Source organism: Canis lupus, chromosome 6 (genome assembly GCF_048164855.1).
Source record: "Canis lupus baileyi chromosome 6, mCanLup2.hap1, whole genome shotgun sequence".
Classification (NCBI taxonomy): domain Eukaryota; kingdom Metazoa; phylum Chordata; class Mammalia; order Carnivora; family Canidae; genus Canis; species Canis lupus.
Genome location: NC_132843.1, coordinates 70,926,921 through 70,949,549, shown reverse-complemented (window position 1 = coordinate 70,949,549; position 22,629 = coordinate 70,926,921). Strand labels below are relative to the sequence as shown.

General features: G+C 35.0%; 1 protein-coding gene across 2 annotated transcripts in view; it reads left to right on the top strand.

Moving 5' to 3' along the window:
* The window catches only part of PPP2R5A (protein phosphatase 2 regulatory subunit B'alpha), a 63,394-nt gene that overhangs the window by 17,906 nt on the left and 22,859 nt on the right, over positions 1-22,629 (top strand). Inside the window, exons 1-3 of one of the 2 annotated variants that reach the window (XM_072831136.1) lie at positions 10,412-10,608; positions 11,664-11,756; positions 13,345-13,446. In XM_072831136.1, coding sequence (XP_072687237.1) covers positions 10,483-10,608; positions 11,664-11,756; positions 13,345-13,446 — 321 coding nt within the window. In that variant the 5' untranslated portion in view covers positions 10,412-10,482. Of the gene's footprint in view, positions 1-10,411; positions 10,609-11,663; positions 11,757-13,344; positions 13,447-22,629 lie in introns of those variants that run through there. The other variant, XM_072831135.1, reaches the window with a different exon arrangement.

Sequence of the window (22,629 nt, the reverse complement as noted above, 5' to 3'; positions counted from 1 at the left end):
TCTTTGACTTTCACCACTTTTATTTCAGTGTATCTGTGAATCAATCTACTTGTATTTTTCCTTCTTAGAGTTTGTGGAGCTTCCTGGGTACATAGGTTAGCATTATTCAGTAAATTTGGGGAGTTATTGGTCATTATTTCTTTTTCTTTTTTTTTTTCCTGCTCCTTTCTCTCTTTTGGTATTCCTGTTATGTGCATGTAGTATACTTTATGGTGTTCCCCAGATCTCTGAAGTTCTGTTCGTTTTTATTCACCTTTTTTCCTCTAATGAGATTTCATAATTTCTATTTATCTTCAAACTTACCTAATTCTTTCTTCTGCCATTTCACATCTACTGTTGAGTCCTTCTAGTGAGTTTTTCATTTTGTTAATGTATTTTTTAATGCAGAGTTTTCATTTGCTCTTTCTCTCCCTCTCTTTTGTAAATTCTGTTTCTTTATTGATATTCTCTATTTGATGTGACGTTATCACATCTTTCCTTCATTATGGTTATTTTTAGTTCTTTGGATATATATAACAACTTAAGTCATTTTCTATTAGTCCAACATCTGGTTGCTCTCACAGGCAGTTTCTCTTGCCTCTGTTTTGTTTTGTTTTGTTTTTTTCTTTTTCTTTGTACATGGGACATAGTTTTCTGTTTCTTTGTGTATCTTGTAATCTTTTTTGTTGTATACTGAACATTTTAGATAATGTATTTATTGTATTACAGTACATTACTGCAATACAGTACTGGGTACCAGTTCCAGCCCTCAGAGGTGGTGTGATTTGTTTATGTGTTTAGTGACTGGTCTAATGTGCTTCAGAGAGATACAGCTTTAGGTATGCCAGTAGGCACCCTGAGATAACAGTACTTTGAACGGGGCTCTATTTATGTTTTCCTAACTACACCAAGTTTAAATTTCAATGACTTTCATCTTGCTTAATTGTTTTCAACAATGTTCTGGGGCATAAATTGTTTTACTATTTTTTTCTGACTAATCCAGTTAAATTCAGACTCCTCTGAAGGAATAAGAGTTCCTGAGGTCAATGTCTAATATTTGTTCTGACACCAGGATGGCTCCTCCAAGCTGTTTCCCTGGTGTTCTCTTGCAAACTAGCTGGTTAAAACCTATTTCCTCATTGAATCTTCCCATTGCCTTTTGCCACTACCTCCACTGTTTTTGAGAACACCCCTAACTTTGAGCTTTTCTGTGCTCTGTTACAAAAATGTCAGTTCTTCATGAGAGACACCTAACTCTGGGAAATGAACAAGGGGTGGTGGAAAGGGAGGCAAAGGGGCGGTTGGGGTGACTGGGTGATGGGCACTGAGAGGGGGGCACTTGACTGGATGAGCACTGGGTGTTATGCTATGTGTTGGCAAATTGAACTCCAATAAAAAAATATACAAAAAAAAAAAGTAAGTTCTTTTGGGAAGAGACATAACAGCTGTTTTATGGCTTGCTTCTCCCTCCAGGCAAAATTTCTGAGTTAGGACTCTAGAGTTGGCTGGGGAAAGGGACAATGGTATATTTCTCTCTGAGTGATAACCCACTTCAGGAGCTGAACAGGAGGTGGAGAGGGAGCAATAGCCTCAGATCTTTTTGGCTTGCCTCTTCCAGCATGGAACCCCACCACCTTATAGGCCAGGACTAAGATAATGGCAGCACCAGTATTCTCAGTGGTGCTGCTCCAAAGGTAGAGGCTTTGTTCCATGAGTTGGGCAAGAGAAGGGAGCCCCTCTTCTCAACTGCACTGGCTCAGAACATAGTCTCAGTAATAGATAGTTGAGGGCAAAGTGAGAAATGCCAGTGTGATGCTTCTCACTTGAAGAAAGCTGTCTGACAAGGAGCTGATAGTGAAGGGATTCTTGTGTTCTTGGCTGCACCCCTCCATAGTGAAGTATCTGTCTAGCTAAGTTCAGAGGAGAGAGACAGGTAGCTGTCTTTGTTCAAATACCACACATGCTTCTTGTTCTTAACAAATTTGCATAAGTATTCTTGGATAGATGTTTCCTCCTTTGCTCTTTGACTTAGGACCATTTCCAGAGGCTTTCAAAGTATGTTTTAAGAATAATTTTCATTTGTTTCAGTGGGCAGTGTTTCAGTTCTGTGGAGGTTTTTACCTCGTCTTGTTAGAAGTTAGAACTTCCTGTGGACTAAAATTTTAGCTTCTCTTGTAGTAATAATTAGTACCTTGTTCTTACCTAGGAATTTATAGCTTTCAAGTATGTAATCATGCCAACAAATTTGAAAAAGGAATTGGGAAAAATAACTTGAAATAAAGAGCTTTCTGAAACACAAAAAGAAGCAAACATCTGAGTTAAGTCTTATAGCCGTTTAATTGAATCCTAATTAAGAACCCTGACAAGGACATTACAAGAAAATAAAATTACAGACCAATATCCCTTATGAACTTAGATGCAAAGATGTTATACAGAACATTAATAAATTAAATTTAGCAACATATAAATAGGATGATACATCATGATCATATAATATTCATGACAGAATCCAAGGTTGATTTTATATTAAAGATGACTTGCTGGGGTACCTGAGTGGCTCAGTTGATTAAACTTCTGACTCTTGGTTTTGGTTCAGGTCATGATCTTGGGGCTCTGCACATAGCATGGAGTCTGCTTGGGATCCTCTCTCTTTGCCCCTTCCCTCATCCCCACATGTGTGCATATGCTCTCTCTCATTCACCTGCTATTAAAAAAAATTTTTTTAAAGACTTGCTGTGTAAGCAGATTTAAAAAGTGTCATCACTTAAATGTAAACAGAAAAATAGAAATTTCTTCTGTATGGTACCTTTCTCTCTAGTACTTTAATATGTAAATTCTAGGCACCATATTAACCCGGATCTCCACTTACTGCCTATTTAGCTCAGTAAGGCTGCTTGCTATTTTGAGGCTTCTCGCTGTGGTACAGTCTGGAAAGTGTTAACAGAGAGCTGGTATGATTGTGGGCCTCACTCTGTTTCCCTTCTTTCCGGTATCACAGTCCCATATTGCCTCTTTGCCACTGTCTGAAAGCAGTTATTTTACATATTTTGTCCGGTTTTTAGTAGTTTACAGTGGGAACATTAGTCTGCTCGAAGCAGAAGAGTTTCCCACACTTTGTCATTCGTATGCAATGGGTATGAAATGATGTATAGCATTTCATACATAAATTTATAAATATCGTTTTTACATTTTTCTGTTTCCTGTGTGATTGAATGTCTTCATATCTGTTGGTCATTTATGTTTCATGTACCTTTTTCTGTAGATTTGTCCCTTTTTTTGTTTACAGATATTCTTTTGTGCATTTTGGATGCCAGTCCAGAGTTGGTTTTAAAATGAGATGTTTTGTAGTTTTCCTATTCACATTTGGTCTTTTAGCTCTCTGGAGGAAATTAATTTTTATAAATGGTGTGAAGGAGGGATCTATTTTTTTCCTTATGAATAGCCAGTGGTCCTAACATAACTTTTTAAATTAAAATTTACTACTGACTTTTTTTAAAAAAGCCAACTCTATTTATTATATATTAACCTTTTGTTTATGTACACTAGACTGTCCCATGGTACCTTATTTTTTCTTCTCCAGTCTTTTTGTCTCTTTCTGCCCCAAATCATGTAGTTTTAATTACTATAGATTGTTAAGATTAGTCTTCCCTTCTTCATCTTAGAAATCATCTTGGCACTTCTTGGCTCTTCATTTTTCCTGATGAATTTTAAGAGCAATTCTTCAAGTTCCGACAAAACACCCTGCTAATGGCAGCATCATGTTGCAGTCTAAATTGCATTCCCTGTATATTCATTGGGGAAGACATTGAGTCTTTTCATTCACGACTAATGGTATATCTTTGTTATTTACATCTTTTATATATTTCATAAAAATTTTGTAACTTTCGGGATGCCTGGGTGGCTCAGCGGTTGAGCATCTATCTGCCTTCAGCTCAGGGCATGATCCTAGAGTGCTGGGATTGAGTTCTGCATTGGGCTTCCTGCAGGGATGCTGCTTCTCCCTCTCCCTCTGTCTTTGCCTCTCTCTGTGTGTCTCTCATTAATAAATAAAATCTTAAAAAAATTTTTTTTTAACTTTCTTAAGAGTCTTTCTTGTTTTTTGTTAGACTTCTTAAATTCCTTACCCTGGAACTCAGTCACCGTATTGTGAGGAAGCTCCAGCCACATGGAGAGGCCACATGTGGGGTTTCTGGCACTAGCCCCAGGTAGACCTTCAGTCAAAAGCTTGAATTAACTATCAGACATATGAGTGGTTTAGCCTTCACAGGATTCTACCTCTTAGCTTTCTAGTTTTCTAGCTGAGGCCTGAGACATCATAGAGCAGAGATAAGTTGTCCTTGCTGTGTTCTGTTTGAATCTCTGACCCAAAGAAACTGGTAATAAGCCACTAAATTTGAGATAATTTTTACTAAGCAATAGAAAATTAAAATACCAAACATCATTCTGATTATGTTTTGGCTTCTTTAGGTCTGCCTAAGGAACACATAATATAATATTCTAATATTGTACACGGGGGAATGATTTCTTATCCTAAATTAATAAATTGGCATTTATTACTGTGTCATGAATTTGGTTAATTTATATTTGTACTGTGTATGATAAAAAGAAACCATGTATCTGAGTATATAAGACAGAGAAATAGGCTCAGACATTAACTTAAAGCTATCTTGGTAGTCTTCCTAAATAGTTTCATAAATTGACACCAAAGAATATAGTGTAAAACTTCCTTACCACATTTTCCTAAAGATTCTAAATCTTCAAAATTTTTTTTTACAAAGTTTGCTAGTATTAGATGAGTTATTGTAATCATCCAAACAATATACTCAACCACATAGGTATTATTTTTCTCAAACAGTCTGCTCTATGAACCTTGAGGTCTTGTATAACTTACCCTGGTTCTTTTTAGGAAGAACCAGTCTCGAAAGTTATAGGCCTTACTTTTATGACCTAGATTTGGAAGTCGCATACTTCATTCTGCAATACCGAGTCTGTTCTTTAGAAGCAAGTCTCACTAAGTCCAGCCCACATTCATAGGAGAAATAAATTCCACCTTTTGAAGAGAAGAGTGTCAAATAATTTGTGGACAAAATTTAAAACTAGTATACTTGCTGAGCATGAAATTAGAACAAAGGAAATTTTATAAAGAATGGTATTAGGCTAAAATATCCTAGTTCTCTCATAGCAGGGGATATTATCGTGTTTAAACATCGTTAATTGTTCTGGTAGATTTGAAATCCTTTGGCTAAAGTTTTTTCTTATTGGTTAGTGTATAGGTGGGCACTATCTTTATTCGCTTCTGAAGAGGTTGAAGAATAATGATGAGAGAGTGCATTCCAACTGGTTCATGTAAATCAGGAAATTTCAAGTGTCAGTATAAATGGAACATGGGGAGTAATGGGAAATGAACTTGGAAAGGTGGTGCCTTTCAGTTTCTCCTTTTCTCTTTCACCTTCAACTTTAGTCATCTTTACGTTACATTTTTAAGGTTGGTAACATTTTCTACACTATAATTTTCTCTAAATTGTAATTCTAAAAGTCAAAAGTCAGTGAGCATGACTTATGTTGTGTGACTACATAGGCTTCAGAGCCATATAATGTAATTACAGGGATCCCTCGGTGGCGCAGTGGTTTGGCGCCTGCCTTTGGCCCAGGGCGCGATCCTGGAGACCCGGGATCGAATCCCATGTCGGGCTCCCGGTGCATGGAGCCTGCTTCTTCCTCTGCCTGTGTCTCTGCCTCTCTCTCTCTCTGTGACTATCATAAATAAATAAATAAAAATTTAAAAAAAATGTAATTACATTTCCTTATATAGTTGTTTTTTTTTTTTTTTTTTAGTATTTCCTGGAGTTTCCTTTTTTTTTTTTTTTTCCTGGAGTTTCTAATTGTGTTTTTCTTGTACTTTTGACATACTCTCAAGTTTTTCTTCCATGTAATAAGATATCCTATTGATTGATCCTCTAGTAGGCATCACATGGGGCTTATTTCCTCTTGTTCTAAATGGCTTAGTTGCTCTCTAGGACTTTATTGCTTTTCTAGATTGATTCCCCTATTCCTAGATTCCATTTCTTTCTCTTTTTCCTTTATTGTTGCATCATGCCCTTAGGTAATTTCCTAAGAAAGGTGAGGGTGTCAATTTTTCCAAGTATTTGCATGTCTGAAAATATCCTTATTGAATCATTATACTTAATTGATAGTTGGCTAGTTATATAGTTCTAGACTAGGATTCAAATTTGAATGCTATAGCTCCATTATCTTCTGGCATCACTCTTGCTGATAAGAAATCTAATGGATATTCTGCCTCTGGTTCTTTTGTGGTTAATTTTTTTTTTAATCTGAAAGCTTTTAGTCTTTTCTCCTGGGCATCTGAAATTTCAAAGTAATATGCTAAATTAACCCATTGCTTGGAATAATTTTTTCCTGATTGAGTAATCAGGAAATCTTTCATGTTTCAAGGCCATCCTTGACTATCTGGTGATCCTTTATTTTCTGTTAATATTAGTGAACAACAAAAAAAGTCACTTTATAAGTTGGATGGGTTTACTGACTACCTGCTTTTGCTTCGAGCAATTGGTCAGGGGACTAACTAGTAAAAGCTATTTTTCTCTGGGACAGTTGAGTTTCTTTAGGAAGGCCCACCACCACCAGCACCCCCTTTTTTAAATTTTATTTTTTTGCCTAAAGCATGAATGCTTGACTGTTTTTTAGACTGAGATGGTAGATTGTTCAGTACATACGGATTTTTTTTAAAGATTTTATTTCTTTATTCATGAGAGACACAGAGGCAGAAACATAGGCAGAGGGAGAAGCAGGCTCCCTGTGGGCGCCTGATGTGGGACTCAATCCCAGGACCCCGGGATCATGACCTGAGCCAAAGACAGACGCTCAACCACTGAGCCACCCAAGTGCCCCCATACAGATTTCTGTAATCTCCTATTTTCAGTTTATGTTTTAATCTCATCCTGTATTTTACCAGGCAGTTTCTAATTTATTGTGTTTAGGTTTTTTCACTTAGCAGTTCTTATTGTACTTTGAGTTTTCCCAAAATTTGTTGAAGTTTTTTGCCTAAAGGCCTATTCTTCTATTCTCTTTGTTATTGTGGGGTTACACACACACACACACACACACACACACACACATCTGCATTCCTTTTTTGTTTGTTTAGTCTTATTTCAGAGTGAAGGGGAAGAAGTAAACAAATTTGTCATTTTTAACATGCATTGTGAATCTCTAGTTAAGTATTTAGAATATAGCTATTGGAGCAATTGATACTTTTTCAAAGACTATAGTCATATATTTGTTCTTGCATGCTAAGTGATTTGAATCCCATTTTCATTACAGATCTGTTTTGTGATCATGGGCGTGCCTTACATATTGTAAAGTAGTGGCTTTCAAACCTTTTGACTGCAAACTATAATAAACACGTTTTATGGGATCCCTGGGTGGCGCAGCGGTTTGGCGCCTGCCTTTGGCCCAGGGCGCGATCCTGGAGACCCGGGATCGAATCCCACATCGGGCTCCCGGTGCATGGAGCCTGCTTCTCCCTCTGCCTATGTCTCTGCCTCTCTCTCTCTCTGTGACTATCATAAATAAATAAAAAAAAAATTAAAAAAAAAAAAAGAATAAAAAAAAAAAAAACACGTTTTATAAACACTGTACTCATATACATGCAACACATTGTTTTTTTTTTTTAAGATTTATTTATTTGAGAGACAGTGAAGAGTGTACAAGTGAGAGTGGGGGGATAGACAGTGAGAGAAAATCTTCAAGCAGACTCCCCACTGCCCATGATCCCAAGGACGGGGTGGGCTTGATTTCAAGGACCCAATGAGATCTTGATCTGAGCTGAAACCAAGAGTCAAACTTTTAACTGACTGAGCCACTTAGGTGCCCTGCAGCACATTGATATACATTTTAAAATTCTGGTCATGACCCACTAAAATATCTACTCTCCACCTATGAGTTACAATTCACACCTTGGGAAATAGTTCTCTGGAGCAGTATTTCTGTCTTTTTTAAAAATATTTTATTTATTTATGAAAGAGAGAGAGAACATGAGCACAAATGAGGGGAAACAGATGGAGAAGCAGACTCCCCATGAGTGGGGGCCTGACATGGGGTTGGATTCTAGGACCCTGGGATCATGACCTGAGCCAAAGGCAGAGGCTTAACCTGAGCCACCTAGGCATATGACCTGAGGCAAAGGCAGAGGCTTAACCTGAGCCACCTAGGCATACCAGAACAGTATTTCTTAAAATGTGAGCCAGATACATATTCACATTGCATTTTTTTTTTTTAAATGCTTAGAGATAAGTACAGGATTTTTGTGAGTTGCTGTTTTTTTTGTTGTTGTTTGTTTTTAAGATTTATTTTAGACTGAGTGAGTATGCGGGAGCATGTGACTGTTGGAGGGGCAGAGGGAGAGGGAGGGAAAGCATCTTAAGCAGACTCCTCCCACAGGCTCTGTCTCACAACCCTGAGCTCATGACTTAGGCTGAACCTAAGAGTTGGATGCTCAACCGACTGCACTACCAGGTACCCCAGGGCTTTTGTATTTTAAAAGTTGTGTTAATAATTCTTCAAAGATGAAATGTTTCACTTTCCTAAAGTTGTCTTGATTCTCCTTCTGCCTAAGACCATGCAGTTTTACAGTAGTGAGAATTTTTTTAGTGGTATCAAATTTCAGTCTTTATAAATACATAAAGGTATTACTAACTGAGAAAACTCGTGGGTATTTCCTCTACAGTATGAGTTGAGAAGGAGTCTCATAGCTTAAATAATCACTCCTTTTCTAGTGTATAACACATACCAAATCTAATAAGTTTAACATAATTTGGGAAGCTTAAAAAAAGCAGAGGTATTCGTCTTATATTTTTTAAACTAAGTATCAGTATTAAGTAGACATCTCTGTGATTTTTAAAAATTTAATCTCAGTAGTCAAGAAACTTAGAAATTGAGCTAATTGAAGGTCCTTGTTTACAGATGTGAAAGTTCAGGATTGAAGTTTTGTTATTTTTCAAATGTTGGAAACAAAAGGATTTAATATATTTGTTAGAATCAAATCAATATAATGTCCCCATATTTTTGTTAAAAGTAGAAGGTAAAATAATAAGCATTTACTGAGTGTGTATTATGTGCTAGGCACTGTGGTAGATATGAGGTGATTGGGAGGAGGAGGAAGAGGCAAAAATAAAGATCACACTTGTTTCCTATCTTTAGTGGTCTCGTAGTCTAGGTGTATTATACATGTAAAACATAATTGCCATATAGCACAATAAATACTATGGTAGAGGTACTCACCTAAGATACATTTGGGTAAAAGTGGATTAACCAATTAACTTTAGTTGTTTTAGAGTTTCTGAGGAGGGTGTTTCTGCTGAAACTTAATAAATGGGGAGAGTTCCCAGGATGGGAATGTGGGAAAAGGGCATTCCAGGCAGAGGAAACTAAAATCTTCACAAGTTGCAGGGAATATGGTTTAACCAAAGTGAGGGTACATGGCTGAGAAGTGTTGAGAGATGATTGTTGACAGTAGACTGCTGAATTTTATATGCAATCCTGAGGAGTTTGAACTTCAATTTGTAATTTTTGGAAGATCATCGAGAAGTGCTGAATATGATCAGAATGATTCTCCTTTTAGCAAGAGCATAGCTTTTGAGATCGTTTAGAAGATAAATCAGGTGTTGTAGTAGTTAATGGGACCAGGCAAGAGGAGCAGTTAGGATATCACTATTGTATTTTAGATGATGGATGATGAGGATATTAAAATGACAGTGGGAATGACAAGAAAAGGATAGATTCCAGATATGTTAAAGAAACAGAAGGGATCCCTGGGTGGCTGAGTGGTTTAGCCGCCTGCCTTTGGCCCGGGGTGTGATCCCTGGAGTCAACAGGATCGAGTCCCACGTCAGGCTCCCTGCATGGAGCCTGCTTCTCCCTCTGCCTGTGTCTCTGCTTCTCTCTGTGTGTCTCTCATGAATAAAAAAATAAAATCTTAAAAAAAAAAAAATTGGGATGCCTGGTGGCTCAGCGGTTGAGCATCTGCCTTCAGCTCAGGGCGTGATCCCAGTGTCCCGGGATCAAGGTCCACATCGGGCTCCCTTGTGAGAGCCTGCTTCTCCCTCTACCTCTGTCTCTGTCTCTGTGTTTTTCATGAATAAGTAAATAAATCTTAAAAAAAAACAAAAAAAAACAGATTCAGTAACACTTAATGATATATTAGGGGTAGTGAGAGAGGAGGAAAAGTCATTGTTTCCTGGTTTCTGGCATGAATGATGAAATTAGATGGGTTAATTTTTCAGTGGGTTTTTTTTTTCCTCACTAGATTTTTGAGAGAAGCTTTATGTGTATGAATAGCATCTATAAAATTAATAACCATATTAAAGGTAATCTCTGAATAGGTAATTTCTAAGGTTTTCTTTATTTTTATTTATAGATGCCACTTCCAATGAACAACAAGAGCTTTTCTGTCAGAAGTTGCAGCAGTGTTGTATACTGTTTGATTTCATGGACTCTGTTTCAGACTTGAAGAGCAAAGAAATTAAAAGAGCAACACTGAATGAACTGGTTGAGTATGTTTCAACTAATCGTGGTGTAATTGTTGAATCAGCGTATTCTGATATAGTAAAAATGGTAAGATTTATATAAATTCAAGTAAGATCTAAGGTGTGATTAAAAATTATTGAGACTGATATTTAATAAATGTGTAATAATCAGTATACTCAAACTGGTTTTAAAATAGTCCATTTGGAAAATTATCCATTCATTCCAGTGAGGCTGTTCTTGCTTCTATTAGATTGAAAATTCAGTAGCCACAGTGGCTGGTGGCCGCCATATTGTATAATGCAGATGTAGAGTTTAAGAGAAAGATGTAGGCTTAAGATTATACAGACTGATAGATAATTATCAGGGTGGAATTGTTACCAAGAAGAATGCCTAAAGTGGGAAGAGAATAAAAAACTATGGGACTCTACGCTTCAGCAGTTGGGTAAAGGAGTCAGGTCTGAAAATTATATTAATTTACAATACTTTAGTATATTTATAGAGTCTATTACACTTAAATTTTAATAAAAACTCAGGACCCTTAAAAAGTTAAATAATATAAATAAGTGTATCAAATCTCTGTGAAAAAGAAATTACTGCTAACTTTATTAAACTAAGGTTAAGATACTGTTCATTAATAATTCAACTTATTCTTCATCAAACAGAAATTTGTTTAGGATTTGGGATTTTTGTATGTTGGTGCATAGTAACAAAATACAAAAAATTTAGTTGGAGTAATTAGAGAGTCACTGAGTACATAATTGAAGCTTAAATGTTACCCGAGTATAGAAGGTTATAGCAAGTATAATTTGTAGTTATCTTCATTTCCTTCCCCTTGCCCAATATATGTTCTGGGGGAAGAACAAAACAAAAATTTAATGTAGTTAAATTTGACCCTATTATGCTAGTTGAGTTTTCTTTCATCACACTGTACTAGAAAATTTTTGTTTTTTGTTTTTGTAAAATGAAAATAAAAGTCTTAAAGAATATTTAAGAGATTAGCTGTACAGGGAACATTGATCAAAATAAAATTGGCTTCTTAAAACTCTCAGACAGTAAAAAGGGACTCTTTGAAAACAGAAATATTGAATACTGACAAACTTATTTTGTGTTTTGTTTTGTGTTTATCATTAAAATATGTTCAGGAGAAAGCAGTATTTATGTTCAGGAGAAAGCAGTATTTCCATTTTACTGATTTCATATGGTTTGTATTCAGGAATTTTGAAAATCCTGGAAAGGTACTTTATTTTTTATCTCTGTAAAGGTACTACTGACTTGGGGGGTGGGGGGGGCACCTGACTGGCTCAGTGGATAGAGCATGCAACTCTTGATTTTGGAATTGTGAGTTCAAGCCCCATGTTTTGTGTAGAGATTACTTAAAGTTATTGACTTGGATATTGAAAATACTTAAATATTTGCATATTGAAAATACTCAATTTGAGTCAAATTATTTTGTAATTTGCTATATAATAATAAACCCTGGGATTTAATTTCTTTCCCCAAGAAAAAAGGTGTGTATGTTTTGTCTTTTTTTTTTTTTTTTTTTTTAAACTTCTGGTTATGGAATTTCTGGATAAGCATGAAGCCAACTTACCCTGTTGGCCCTGTAAAACTTTTATATATATTTGTTATATATAGTTACTTCTGGTTTTGGCTACAAGGTTAATTTTATTCTTTTACTACCAATAATAAGTATGATCTCAAAGGCAAAGTTTGCCCTCTTATGGGATATTTTTACTTTTCAGATTTTATCTGTGACTTTCTGCCATTCTTTGTGAAATCGATACCCATCAAACTATTTATTGGTTCTGCCTTCATATACTGGCTTTGAGTTCTAGCAATCAAATTCTAGGTTATTACTTTCCAAGTCTTATGGTTATAGTAATTGTTAACAGTTCTTTGGCTGACTCTAGATGCCACTTCATAAGAATAGTTGGCAATTCGCTTGCCCCACCAAACACGTCTTGTCTCATCCTTTATTCCTCAAGTAGTTTATCTCAGGTGACAACTCCTTAATGGTTTGGCCTTAAATGTTTACTAAACCATGTGGTCTCTCAGTCTGTTCATCATTCTTCAAAGAATTGTGAGTTGGCACCACAGTCTAATAGAGAAAAAAGATGCGAAGTTTACCTTGGTGCCTGGACAGTGCGAACGAAGAAATTATAAATACTATATTTCATTGAATCTGAAGTGAAGAATCTCAGTCTCACGTCATGATTTCAGAGAGATTTTTTTTTAAAGGCTCAGAGTAGATGAAATACATTAGATTACATCACCAGTGGGGTATTATAAATTACGTCTGTAATAGCAGTGAAGGTATTCTGGCCTCCCCACCCTTTTCCTTAGTGTGGTGTGTATGTATATAAATGGAGGTCTTTTATCACACTCTTCTGGATTGTAAGGTAAATAAATGGCTGGGTTAGAATATGGAGGGAATTGCAGAAAGATGAAAAGGACCAAGTTAGAGATAGGTAGAGTTAGGAACTTTATGCTTTCCCCCCCATAATTCCCTCCCCTCCTTTTTAATTTTTTCCCATTAAGCAAAACTTGGAAAGAATGACTTGTAATTTAAGGAAGCGGAATCTAGAGGTAATCTGTATGTAATCTTTGGTAGTTTGGCATCTGAAGAAGTCATAATTGTGAGATGGAGAAAAGAGAAACAAATACCTGCCTTCTTCACATATTGATGAGGTTTATAGGTTTTGAACTAGGTATATTGTCACAACTTAACTTTTTCCTTAAAGTTATCTTTAAAATATTTTGTTTATGTCGTTTAATTTAATTGTACAACAAAGAATATAAATCTAAATTTCTTTTTCTTTACAGATCAGCGCTAATATCTTCCGTACTCTTCCTCCAAGTGATAATCCAGATTTTGATCCAGAAGAGGATGAACCCACGCTTGAGGCCTCTTGGCCTCACATACAAGTATGAAACATACTATATATTGACAATTTTGCATTTATGATATTCTGCTGAAATCATGGTAGTTCTCTTTCAGATATGAATATGAATATTTTTTAAAAAGATTCATTTATTTATTCATGAGAGACAGAGAGAGAGAGGCAGAGACACAGAAAGATGGAGAAGCAGGCTCCTCACTCGATCCCCCGACCCGGGATCACGCCCTGAGCCTAAGGCAGATACTCAACCACTGAGCTACCCAAGCATCCTGATCTGAGTGTCTATTTAAAAATATTTGACTTTTAGTACGTTTTCTTATCATTATTTTCTTTTCCCCAAAACTTTTTCAGTTTCTTTAATTTACCATTTAAACCATTTTAAAATGTACTATTCATTGGTACTAAGAATGTTCACAAAACTGTGCAACCATCACCACTATCTAATTCTAGAATTTTTTTCATCACCCCAAGTGGAAACCCCCTTCACAGCAGTCACTTCCCATTCCCCTTTCTCTACAGTTCCTGACAACTACCTATCTACTTTTTTGTCTCTGTGGATTTGCCTGTTCTGAATTTTAATATAAATGAAATCATATAATATGTGGCCTTTTTTGTCTGGGTTTTTTATTTAGCATAGTATTTACAAGGTTCATCAGTGTTGTTGCATGTGTCCATACCTCATTCTTTTTAATGGCTGTATATTTCTTTTTCTGGATATACTATGTTTTGTTTATCCATTAATCAGTTGATGGATGTTTTGACTTATTATAATGAGAGCTATTATGAACATTGATGTACCAGTTTTTGTTTTAATGTTTCCCATAAATTTTTGATAAGTTCCCTTTTTTTTTTCATTCACCTCAGATATTTTCTAATTTTCCTGTGATTCCTTCTTTGTTATTTAGGAGAATGTGTTTAATTTCTACATATCTGTGACTGCCACATTTCTTTCTGTTACTTATTTCTATTTCATTGTAGTTAGAGAATATACTTTGAAAGTTTTCAATCCTTAAATTTATTGAGGCTTGTATTAGGGCCTCACATACAGTATATTATGGAGAAAGTTTTGTGTGTACTTGAGAAGAAAAGAATGTTATTCTGTTGTTGGGTAGAGTGTTAGAAATAGAAATAACACATTTCTAATAATAGAAATAGAAATCTGTTAAGTCTAATTGGTTATTGACTAACGTTATTCAAGTCTTCCATTTCCTTGTTCTTTTATTTACTTCTATCCACTATTGAAAGTGAGTTGTTGAAGTTTTCAACTATTGTTGTTGAATTGTATTTCTCTCCAGTTCTGTCAGGTTTTGCTTTATGTATTTTGGGGCCCTGTTATTAGCTGCTTATGTTTATAATTATTATATCTTACTTATGGATGGATGGTCCTTATCATTATAACTCTAAAAGGTTTCATAAGTTTATTTTGTCTGATATTAGTATAGGTACTCCACCTCTCTTTTAGTTACTGTTTGCATGATATATCTTTTCTGTTATTTTACTTTTATAATCTGATTTTTTTAATCTAAATTGTCTTGTAAAAGTTGGATCATGTTTTTATAATCAGTTTTGACAGTCTCTGTCTTTTGATTGGAGTGTTTTATCCATTTACATTTAAGGTATTTACAGATAAGGTAGGATTTACATCTGCCATTTTGCTATTTTCTATAAGTTGTATGCCTTTTTGTTTCTCTAGTCTCCATTACTGCTTTTTGTATTAAATAGATATTTTCAAAAAAAAAAATAGATATTTTCTAGGGTACCATTTTAACTCCTTTGTATCATTAACTGTGTTTTTTATTTTCTTAGTAATTACCCTGGGGATTACTGTTAGCATCTTAAAACAATCTAGTTTGGTTGAATACTAACTTAATTTCAGTAGCATGCAAAGTTTTGGTTCAATATACCTCCATTCCCTTCCTTACCTCCTCTTAGTGGTTATTCATGATATTGTTGTCATACAAATTAGATCTTCTTTTTTTAAGATTTATTTATTTATTAGAGCATGTGCACGAGCACAAAAAGGTAGGGAGAGGGAGAAGCACACTTCCCACTGAGTGGGGAGCTCAACACAGGACTCAATCTCACAACTCCAAGATCATGACCTGAGCCGAAACCAAGAGTCCGATGCTTAACTGACTGAGCCATGCAGGTGCCCCACAGATTAGATCTTTATACATGCCCATCAATGTAATTATTCCTTTATGTGCTTGTCTTATAGAGCAGTAGAATAAATGTGTTATGAATAAATACATTTATACTGTCTTTTATATTTATATATGTATAGTTGACCCTTGAACAACTTAAGTTTAAACTGCATGGGTCTACTTACATGCAGATTTTATTTGCTAAATACTGTACTGTAAATGTATTATTTCTTCCTTATGATTGTAAAAAAATTTTTAATTTCAGTATAGTTAATATACAGTGTTAATGCTAGTTTCAGGTGTGCAGTGTAGTGATTGAACAATTCTGTGCATTTACTCAGTGCTCACTGTGATAAATTTACTCTTAATCCCCTTCATCTGTTTCATCCATTCCCCTCACTTATCCTCCCTTTGGCAACCATCAGTTTGTTTTCTATAATTATAGGGTCTGTTTTTTGGTTTGTCTCTTTTTTTTTCTTTGTTCTATTGTTTTGCTTCCTAAATTCCACATATGAGTGAAGTTATATGGTATTTGTCTCTCTCACTGACTTATTTCACTTAGCATCATACTCTATAGATCTGTCCATGTTGTTGCAAATGGCAAGATTTTGTTCTTTTTTATGGCTTAGTAATATTCTGTTGTGTACACACATATATCACATCTTTATCCATATTCATTTATCAGTGGACACTTGAGCTACTTCCATAATTTGGCTGTTGTAACTAATGCTACAATAAACATAGGGGTGCTACATCTTTTTGAATTAGCGTTTTTGTATTTTTTGGATAAATATCCAGTAGTGCAATTACTGGATTGTAGAGTAGTTCTATTCTTAATTTTTTGAGGAAGCTCCATACTGTTTTCCACAGTGGCTGCACTAGTTTGCATTCCTCCTTATGATATTTTTAACATTTTTTTACTCTAGCTTACTTTTTTTTAACAATACAGTATATAATATTTATAACACATAAGATACGTGTTAATTGATCTGTTACCAGTAAGACTTGCCCTCAACAATAGACTATTATTAGTTAAACTTTGGAGGAGTCAAGAGTTACACGTGGGTTTTTGACTGAATGAGGAGGGGTCAGTTCCTTTAACCCTTCCATTATTTAAGGTTCAATTGTATGTTCTTTATTTCTTCTTGTGGATATCCTTTTATTTCTTCATAAAGGAATCCCTTTAGTATTTCTGGTAGAGCAGGTCTGTTAGTGAATTCTCTCAGTGTTTGTTTATCTGGGAATGTCTTAATTTCCCGTTCATTTTTGAAGGACAGTTTTGCTGGATATAGAATTCTTGGTTAACTGTACTTGTCCTTCAGCACTTAGATTATGTTATCCACAGGTCTTTTGGTGTCCATGGTTTTCTGATGGTAAGTCAGTTGTTATCTTATTTAGGACCTCATGTATACAATGCTATTTTTTTCTTGCTGCCTTGAACATTTTCTTTGTTTTTAATTTCTGTCAATTGGATTGTAATGTGTGTAGATGTGGATCCCTTTGACTTTATTCTGCTTGGAGTTCATTTAGCTCCAATAAGAGTTCATTGTGTAAATTAATAGTTTCATCAAATTTGAGTTGGTTTTAGCTATTATTTCTTCAGATATTTTTTCTTCCTCTTTCTCTTCTCTGAGACTTCCATCATATATATGTTGCATGACTGATGGTGTCTCTCAGGTCTCTGAAACTCTGTTCCTTTTTGGTTCATTCTTTTTCCTTTCTGGCCCTCAAACTGGATAATCTCTTTTTTAAAAAAGATTTTATTTTTTTATTTGAGAGAAAATGAGAGAACAGAACAGAAGAGAAGTGGTAGAAGGAGATGGAGAAGCAGGCTCCTCACTGAGCAGGGAACTCAATGCAGGGCTCAGTCCCACGACTCAAATCAGGACCTGAGCTGAAAGCAAACACTTACTGGACTGAGCCACCCACGGACCCCTGGATAATCTCTATTGATCTACCCTCACATTCACTTATTCTTTCTTAAGCCAACTCATACTGTTTTGGATTGTTTTTGTGGGTCAGCAAGTTCACTGGAGTCCTTAGTCTGCCATTCAGAAGTCTTTCTCTGAAGCACGTCTCTTTAGTTGAGACTGATGGAAGGATAGTCTTTCTGACCTAAATGCCATTGTGTGACAGTTCACACCTCAGACATAATTGGAAAATTGGTAATAAAAACCTATTATGTAGGTTTTTAATGGCAATTCTGCCATTAAACCTTCCCTGTTTCTATCTAGCTCTAACTGCTTCATCCAAACATCCCCTCAAATATGTGGCTTTAACATAATGTCATCTAGGGTTCACTCAGTAGAATCACATTAGCACTACCTCAGTTGATACTTTAGTAACTAGAGCTCTTTAGATAGGATTCAGGGTAGATCATCTTACAGTACTTACAAACTGTTACAAAGATTCCATTATAGCCATAAAATATTATACTATACACACATCTGTATAGTGTTTCTTTTGCACATGTTTTTATATAAACTAGCCTGTGGTCATGGATTTTTGTTTGTTTGTTCCCTAGTTGTCTAGTTAAAATATTCTGAGAATATTCAAATGATACTTTTTATTTTTAAGCAGGGCTCTGTGGGAGAAAGTAAAAGTTCAAAGGACTCTTGCCTTAATGCTTCAAATAAATTTTATACTGAAAAAATAATATTAATGACCTGAAATCTGGGATCCCTGGGTGGCTCAGCGGTTTGGCACCTGCCTTCGGCCCAGGGTGTAATCCTGGAGTCCCGGGATCGAGTCCCACATTGGGCTCCCTCCATGGGGCCTGCTTCTCCCTCTGCCTGTGTCTCTGCCTCTCTCTCTGTGTGTGTCTCTCTCATGAATAAATAAATTAAAAAATGACCTGAAATCTGCAGGCAAGCACAATGATGTTTATCTAGAGAATTTTTTTTTAAAGATTTTATTTATTTATTCATGAGAGACACAGAGAGAGAGAGAGAGAGAGAGAGGCAGAGACACAGGCAGAGGGGCAAGCAGGCTCCATGCAGGGAGCCCAATGTGGGACTCGATCCCGGGACTCCAGGATTACACCCTGGGCCGAAGGCAGGTGCCAAACCGCTGAGCCACCCAGGGATCCCCATATCTAGAGAATTTAATTAATATGTCTACGTATGACCAATAGTACTCATTTATAAGACAAGCTAATTATATTATAGCAATACCAATAACTATTGAGCACTTACATGTTTCAGAGATAGTGACAACTGCTTTATATACACCATCTCATTTAATCCTTCTGGTTACACAATTTTGTTCATATTTTAGGGTAGGGGGATGGGGTAATTGGGGCAGTAAGGGAGAGCACTTTTTATAATGAACACTGAGTGTTATATGCAACTGATGAATCATTAATTTCTACTCCTGAAACACTATATGTTAACTAAATTAAATTTAAATAAAAATTTTTAAATATTGTTCACATTTTCTAGATAAGCTTATATGAAGCTAAAAGAGATCAAGAAGAAAAAAAAAAGGATCAAGAATCCTGGCCAAGATTATAAAAGTAATAAGTGGCAGAATTAGGCTTACCACTCAAGTATTACTCCTGAGTACTTGCTCTTAATTTTTAAAAGCTTTAGTACCTCTTCTAAATATACTTTGTGGCCCTAAAATAATACAGACCAATTCTTAGTGAGGCTTATTAATTCATACATTTTTAGCTTCATTTTAACACCATTGTAACACCATTGTAGATTAGATCTTCCAAATAATTCAACTAGCCATACTTTTTCTTTTTTAGCCCTCATAGGTGAGTTTTTAAAGGTGTTACTATATAGGTACAGATGTACTTTGGTTAAATGGAACAAAAATTTATGTACTATAATAATTCTAACAAGTAAGAGAATTATTATCATTACAAAGCATGGTGAAATGGAAATGATCCTTGGCTAAGCTGCTTAACTTCTCTTTATCCTCCTTTATAAAACTGGAATAAAATAGGATTGGATTGTATAAGGATTGAATGGGATAATATATGCATAGAACCTAGTACAGTTTTTAAGACTATACTGTTTTCCCTTGTTTTCTTAAAAGATAAGTACTTTTGGCATGTGGGTAGAAGTATATTTTTGTTCTTATTGTTATCTTTATGCTGATACCTTTATATGATACCTTTGATTCTTACAGCTAATTTATTAGTTCCCTAAAATGAACAATACTGAAATTCTCACCCCCACTTCCTACTTCCCTAGCATCTAATGTAAAGTAATAACCCATTTACTCTCACAGTAAATACCTTTATAGACATTCAAAGTTTCTACTTTCCTTTTTTTTTTTTAATATATTTATTTGACAGAGAACACAGCAGGGGGAGGGGCAGAGGGAGAAGCAGGCTCCCCACTGAGCAGGGAGCCTGACATGGGGCTTGATCCCAGGACCCTGGGATCATGACCCGAGCTGAAGGCAGACACTTAACCAACTGAGCCACACAGGCACCCCTCAAAGTTTCTACTTTCCATACACTCTTCTCCATCCCCTTCCTCAACTTTATATTTTTATTATTGTATAATACTTACATGGTTAGAATGTGTAATTGTATACTACTGTCACCTTTATGCCCTTTGCTTGTTACTAGTTCTACAGGTAATATATTTAATTTTACTGCCAATCCTTATATCAAAGTTCCTCTAATCATTTCTTGGTAATTTGGAGCTCATTCTTTTTTTTTTTTTTTTTTTTTTTTTTAAGTTCTCATTTATTGAAGTAATCTCTACACCCATTGTGGGGCTCAAACTTGCAACCACAAGATCAAGACTAACATGCTCTTCCAGCTGAGCCAAGGAGGTGCCCCTGGAGCTCATTCTTTATTAGAATGACTCATGGGAATATTATTCCTTGAGTTTTTGCATGTACAACAGCAGTTTGTGTGTAGCTTTAATTTTTAAACATCAACTTGATTTGATATGAAATCTTTGATTCATTTTAAATATTATTCCATTGTCTTGATTTCAGTCTGATTTTCTTTCCCTTATATAACAACGTGGGTTAAAAAAAAAAAAAAAAAAAAAAGACGTGGGTTTCTTGTTTGGATCCCTAAAGGATGTTTTTCCTTTAATGGCCAAGTGCTTTACTGGTTCCACATAAGTGTTGATTTTTCTAGATAAATTTTCTTAGTTGAATCGTTACTCTTTCCTTACAAAAGTCCACTTTTATTTCTGAAAAGTTTTCTTCAGTATTAGTTTTTAGTATTTCTTTTGCTGTACTGCTTTGTTTTTCTTCTTTGGGGATGCTAGCTATTCATATGTTGGCTCTTCTTTGGCTCTCTGTTTCTCTTAAAATCTTAATATTTAATCTCTTTTTTTATTGTGTTGGATTGTTTTTCATCTTTCTTATTTCTATTCCCTTTTTCCTTTTCTCTAGTTAGTTGTAAGGCAGCCTGACAGTGAGTATTAGAGACAGGCAAGAGGAAGGGAATGAGTATTAGTCAACCAGCGATGCCTGCCACAGGCTACAATCATTGGAGGGAAGAGTCTGTTTTGAGTAAAATGAAAAATAATATATTTTTAATGACAATAGGTTGGATAATCAGCAACACCAGCTATTTTCTATATAGTTCCTGGGAGGTAGAGAGGAACCCTGATTTACATTTGGGTGCTAGCTGTTCACTTCCAATTACAGTGTTGATTTTTATTTTGCCAGAACTTATATTTTTAGTGGTCATTCCATTTTATTTTAAAAAACAAGAAAAAATTTTTATTCTGCACTCTTGGGGATGCTTTAAGTAATTGTATTGTTCATTCATTTATTTATTTTATCTAACATATATATCTAAAGTAGAAGAGGAATCCTAGGATTAGCAAAAGCTAATAAAAATTTTAAGATTTATCAGCATGTTAGAGCTTATAGAACTAGAAAATCTGAAGTGGAAAAATTTTTAATAGTGTATACCAGTTCATGTGAAATTTGAGACCATAGTTGATATAAAACTAATTATATATTTAATAATACAAAGGTTTTAGAGGTATGAAATTCTCCTAAGCTGGTAAGTTAATGTCTTTTTTTTTTTTTTTTTAAATCACAGGTAGTTGGATAATCTGAAAAAGTTTCCTCAGTCTTTGAATTTCTAAAAATAGTATCTCCGTTAAGATATTTTTATATGCTCATGGAAATTAACAGTGAAAATTCAGCCAAACAAACATATTGTTTGGCCTCATTGGAAATTTCATTAAAATTCCCTGAAAATAGCAGTGGGTGCTATTTTTAACATTTTAGGTGGGTGGTGAGTTGCTATCAATTATGATTTTTAAAAAATGAGTCTTCTCCCAAGACAGAATACACAGAGACATACAAGAAATTTTCATACCTCCGTGATCCCCTGATGAAAAAACTCTGTCCTAGGTATATATGTTTATAGTTTAAAATCTTTCTAGTAACTAAAACTTGGTATACAGTTTTTAAATTTGGTAATTAAATGGTCTAGGTACATCAGAAACTACTAAATGCTGAGTGAGCTGATTTATAGGATCAGTCAAGAATATTGTTGCCACATTATTATTTAAATTATTGTTTTTTAGGGTGGAGTATATTAAAGCTGCTTTGGTAAATGAGATTGTAGACAGTTGTAGCATTGAGGAAATTTGCTCAATGAAAGTTTTTCTGTTGTTAACATACTTTGTATCAACTCACTTGAAATTTTTTGTTCTGTGTTAGAAGTTTACATTTGCATTTAGCTTATCAGAAACTCGATTTTAGAAATCGATTTGATAGGATGAAAAATAAACATTAAATTAATGGGGGAAAAATCACAAGTAATTTCAAAACCTTTCAAAATTTTGTTTCTTCAACCCTGTTCATGAATTTCCTAAAAATGTGCTAATTTTTTTCCACACCGTAATGGAAATACTATAAACAATGGAAAAATGGAATAAATGAAATAAAGAAACAAAGAAAAAAGGGACAGAAGAAAAACTGTTTTAGTAGTGGGTAACTAGTCATATTTTTTAATTTATAAAATATTACTATATGGTGATTATTAACAGTTACAAATTATTTTTGTTTTCTTTCCTAAGTATTATTGCTTTGTTTTTATTGAGGATAAGCAAGATTATAATTCT